The sequence below is a fragment of the Priapulus caudatus genome, unplaced genomic scaffold (genome assembly GCF_000485595.1).
Source record: "Priapulus caudatus unplaced genomic scaffold, Priapulus_caudatus-5.0.1 Scaffold522, whole genome shotgun sequence".
Classification (NCBI taxonomy): Eukaryota; Metazoa; Priapulida; class Priapulimorpha; order Priapulimorphida; family Priapulidae; genus Priapulus; species Priapulus caudatus.
The window spans coordinates 152,461-156,645 of NW_014577583.1; the positions used below are offsets into that span (position 1 = coordinate 152,461).

The 4,185-nt window shown below is 41.5% G+C and overlaps 1 protein-coding gene across 1 annotated transcript in view; it reads left to right on the top strand.

Moving 5' to 3' along the window:
• Nucleotides 1–224: 224 nt before the first annotated feature.
• LOC106811273 (ATP-dependent RNA helicase SUPV3L1, mitochondrial-like) overlaps nt 225–4,185 on the top strand; it is a 20,965-nt gene continuing 17,004 nt past the window's right edge. Inside the window, exons 1-5 of the mRNA XM_014814835.1 lie at nt 225–581; nt 2,435–2,512; nt 2,859–2,966; nt 3,211–3,325; nt 3,589–3,757. Of these exons, the coding sequence (XP_014670321.1) occupies nt 335–581; nt 2,435–2,512; nt 2,859–2,966; nt 3,211–3,325; nt 3,589–3,757 (717 nt within the window). The 5' untranslated portion in view covers nt 225–334. The remainder of the gene's footprint in view (nt 582–2,434; nt 2,513–2,858; nt 2,967–3,210; nt 3,326–3,588; nt 3,758–4,185) is intronic.

A 4,185-nucleotide genomic window follows, 5' to 3' on the forward strand; every position in this document is an offset into this window, starting at 1 on the left:
TTGCTGGCTCCCTTTCTTGGATTGCTGGCTCCCTTTCTTGGACTTTCCCAACTTGGGACCTCTGGGTATACACTATGGGTATACACCACATACACACACGCGCGCGCGCACCTAGCACGCACGCATCTTTATGTAATCCAATTTAGTAGTAATTATTTTAATTATTCACTTTGTTGGAGTTGGGCGGCGCTAGTATCGCACTTCCCATAATCCCCTACGGGTCCAATATGTCAGCCTCCACTTGATTTATATGTTTATATCTACGTCCTCGTTTTTTGTGTTCTCCATGTTAACTTTAAGAGACTACTGAAATACATTATCAAAATAGGGGAACATGTCGTCTGTTTCTCGGGCGTGGTTAAGGTCTATTAGGCTGGCAATGCCACTAAACTCATACGGTTGCTGCAGTGCCATGAATCCGCGCCCGCTAAGGTTACCACACGTGCTGTGCATTCAACAGCAACGATCGAAAACTGATAATAGTGAACAAAACGAGCTCTTCGTTCCAGTATCAATAAAACCGTCCGTAAATGACGATAATATTAATGTTGGGGAAGAACTAGGGGGCCAGCTTAATAAGGGTAAGCAGGCACTGAGTCTGAAGTACTACTAGTACTAGTAGTAGTACTAGCATAATTTCAATTTTCATTCATACTTTTAGTCAGTCATAGCAGATCAGTCATATTCATGAAATCTATGCATGAAATATACATGCGTATCAAAACCATAGTTATACAATAGAAGCCGTGTTAGAGGATATCTCTATTATCCTCTAACAGACCACAGACTATAGACCAGACATCTGTCTGAAAGTGATGCTTTTTGGCATCTCCATACACCGATTGACAGTTCTGCGCCTATGTTCTCAGTGTTCGACACTAACCCACGTCCGACCGACCTAGTCGGGTTAATGCTTGGTCCGGTCGCATACAACCAGAGTGCTAGTAGCCTGACTGGTCGTGTTAGAATTGGTCATATAGTACTCGCCCATACTGTGCCATAGAGTTACATGACATCATTTCACACCCTTCTGCCTTATAATTCACATTTGTAATTACAAAATGCACAATTTTCACAATGTCAGTGCAAGGCAAAACATCGAATCTTTATTACGGTGTTCGTGCTTAAAACAATAGCTGTCAGTGTCTAGCCCATTAATCCAGCGTGCACTGAAAGGTCACCTCTGGCTAGACCTGTTCGCGGCCGCACTGTTTGTCGCAGAGCGTGTACATTGTCTAGCAGAGCGTGAGGCCGGATACCAGTCTACCCTTCGGCAAAAACAATGTGGCTTGCTGCCAGACGATCGATAAACCGTGCGGCCGCTGCCTGTGTATGCCGCGCGTGATTTAAAGCACGGGAACGGGGAAACAACGCTCACACAAGCTATGATCTGTTCGGTGTGTAGCTCAGTAAACTATAGTGCAGCTTGCTAACCAGTACTCATAAACGATGGCTTTACGTCAGGTGACAGGTGACCGTGTAATAGTATTGCAGTTAAAAATACATACTTTATTATTCATAATTATGTCACTAACAGCATCTATGAATTCATACGACGACACACTCTTATATCGAAATAAAGTTTTTCATAACAATGGTCTGAGTATGGGCTAGTGAAAGTTACGTCAGGCCTAGTGGTTTTCCTAAGTTACTAGCCCGGTGGTCTAGTGAAATAAAAAGTTAATGTTGAACCCTGGTTCTGCGCCAGTAGTTTCGCATCTCCGCGAGAGCCCGGATGTACAAGTAAACTCCGCCATGTTGTTTATCTCGATGCGTTGTCTACCTTGCATATGCAGGTCGCTCTCCTTTGTGTCGAAGAACAGTGCACGTAGCAGGGAATAGAGCACCGATAATGGATGACCTGAGTGATATGACACTTGATACATTTAAATTATGGTCAATTCATGCTCTAAAAGTCTTTCTTAAGCCAATACGATCCGTTTGAACAGCCCATCACACTACACGTTTCACACGAGTAAAGAATTTTACTCGCAATTCTGGGACGGAATCTCCTCCCGACCTTTGATCTTGGGCTTAAGCGCATGCGCAGTGTTAAACTGTCAACGGGTGTATTGACTGCCAGTTATAGTAACTTATACAGTAAAACAACTTCCATAAAACAGACACCTAGCTGTCTATGGAGCACAGCTTAGCGGTTATGTTGATTGATCCATAATACAGAGGTTTGACTGAAGTCACCTATTGTTATATCTTAAGGTGACGTAACTGGTTTAGCACAAAACATAATCACAAGATCGGTAATTGATAACTAATATATCATGGTTATAAAACAATAGCCTGAATAGGTGATGTAATAACAACACTAATTAAGTTAATACTATTGTGAAAATGATGTACTTATGTGAAACATGAATGCAGACCAGGCATTTTGCAAACTGCTGTAATAAGTTTGCTTTTTTAAAATAATTTGCAGCGGATTTACTACGAGTGCTGAATATGTTTTACAAGCGACCTGAGATCAAGCGGCTGTGTCAGGATAGTGGCCTTGATAGTATGTATGAAGTCCTTATACTGACTGTGGTGAATGGTCTTTGTTTATACGAGTTCCTGCAACCTGTGCCAATACCATGACTATCAGACCAACCAATAACTCTACTTCTACCTAGACCATTATAACTGTGAATGTATTTGCAGTTTATCTTCTGTTACCACACCAACCAATAACTGGAATGGTACCCATTGCCATTAGAACTGCGACTTAATTTGCAGTTTATCTTCTATTATTACTGACCGCCATGATTACACATCTGCTAACTCATGCTACTACTACTATGTAAGTGATTGGACGATCAGCATAGCATTGTGTGTAACGTGAACATGGTTTTGTTCAAGAGCAGCTCGCCTGTTTCATCAGTCCTACATCAGCTTTCGTAGATACTGCATGGAGGTGGAGAGTCTATCAGCCGAGCTTCACATTCTCCTCACCGACATTATAAACAACTCTGGTAATTATAGCCACATCATTCTGAATTGTTAGTGATCAGAATCTTTAGGAGCTATTGGAATTTTTAATTGCACTTGCCATCCTTGACAATAGGTATGATTTTTGATAGAAGATTTTGTGTTTGTTTAGTGTGAAAAGTTTTCTGTGAAGAGATTATTTAGCTGGAAATGATTCACAGGTTTTAATGTTGAATACGTGATTTTTTGTGCCAAAAAACATGTATGAGTGTATGAATAATTTTTTAGGTCACGTGGATGACATTTTCCCATATTTCCTTAAACATGCCAAGCAGATTTTCCCACATCTTGAGTGTATGGATGATTTAAAGAAAATCAGTGACCTAAGATTGCCTGCGAACTGGTGCGTAATGTTGAGCAAATTTATCTATGTTCAGCTGTTGGAATTAGACTTGCACAATGTAAATTATATGCTTAGTATGTAGGAAACCTAATGGCACTAGGTTAACGGTGTTAAAATAATTACTACAGGCCACTTACTTTTTCTCTGCATAGACTTGGTCATAGCAACACTTGTTACATTTGTTAAGATACATGACACACCCTTGTCTGCAAAAATACTTGATCTGTATAAAAGCATCGCGGTGACATATAACACTTTTGCAGGTACCCAGAAGCCAGAGCTCTGCAAAGGCGGATTATTTTTCATGCTGGCCCCACAAATAGTGGGAAAACGTACCATGCACTCGAACGTTATGTCAACGCCAAGTCTGGGGTGTACTGTGGCCCTCTTAAGATGCTTGCTGTAGAGGTGTACCAGAAGACCAACGACAGGGTATGCTAACCATGTGTCACATATTATTGTGAAGTGTAAATCTAGCTGACACGTGCGTGTATGTGCGTATACGTGCGTTTGTGTGCGTGTGTACGTGCGTGTGTGTGCGTGTGTGTGCGTGTGTGTGCGTGTATACGTGCGTGTATGTTCGTGTAAGATTGCAAATCAGCTCCGTTTGTGTTCGTTGTGCTACACACGGCTGTGCGTGTGTTAATTATGCGTCATTAACGTCTTTAAAGTAGTCCCCTGACATAGTGCTAATGGGCGAACTAGAATGCAATCGTTGGATGTTAAAGCCACAATATGCGCATCTACACGCTAATTTCTCCAGTACTAGACTAGCAAATACTTCGTGACATGCATAATCACACTACCTTATGACAAAATAAACTCTAGTTCCTCCCATAATGCAAGCTGGATCAGCGAGG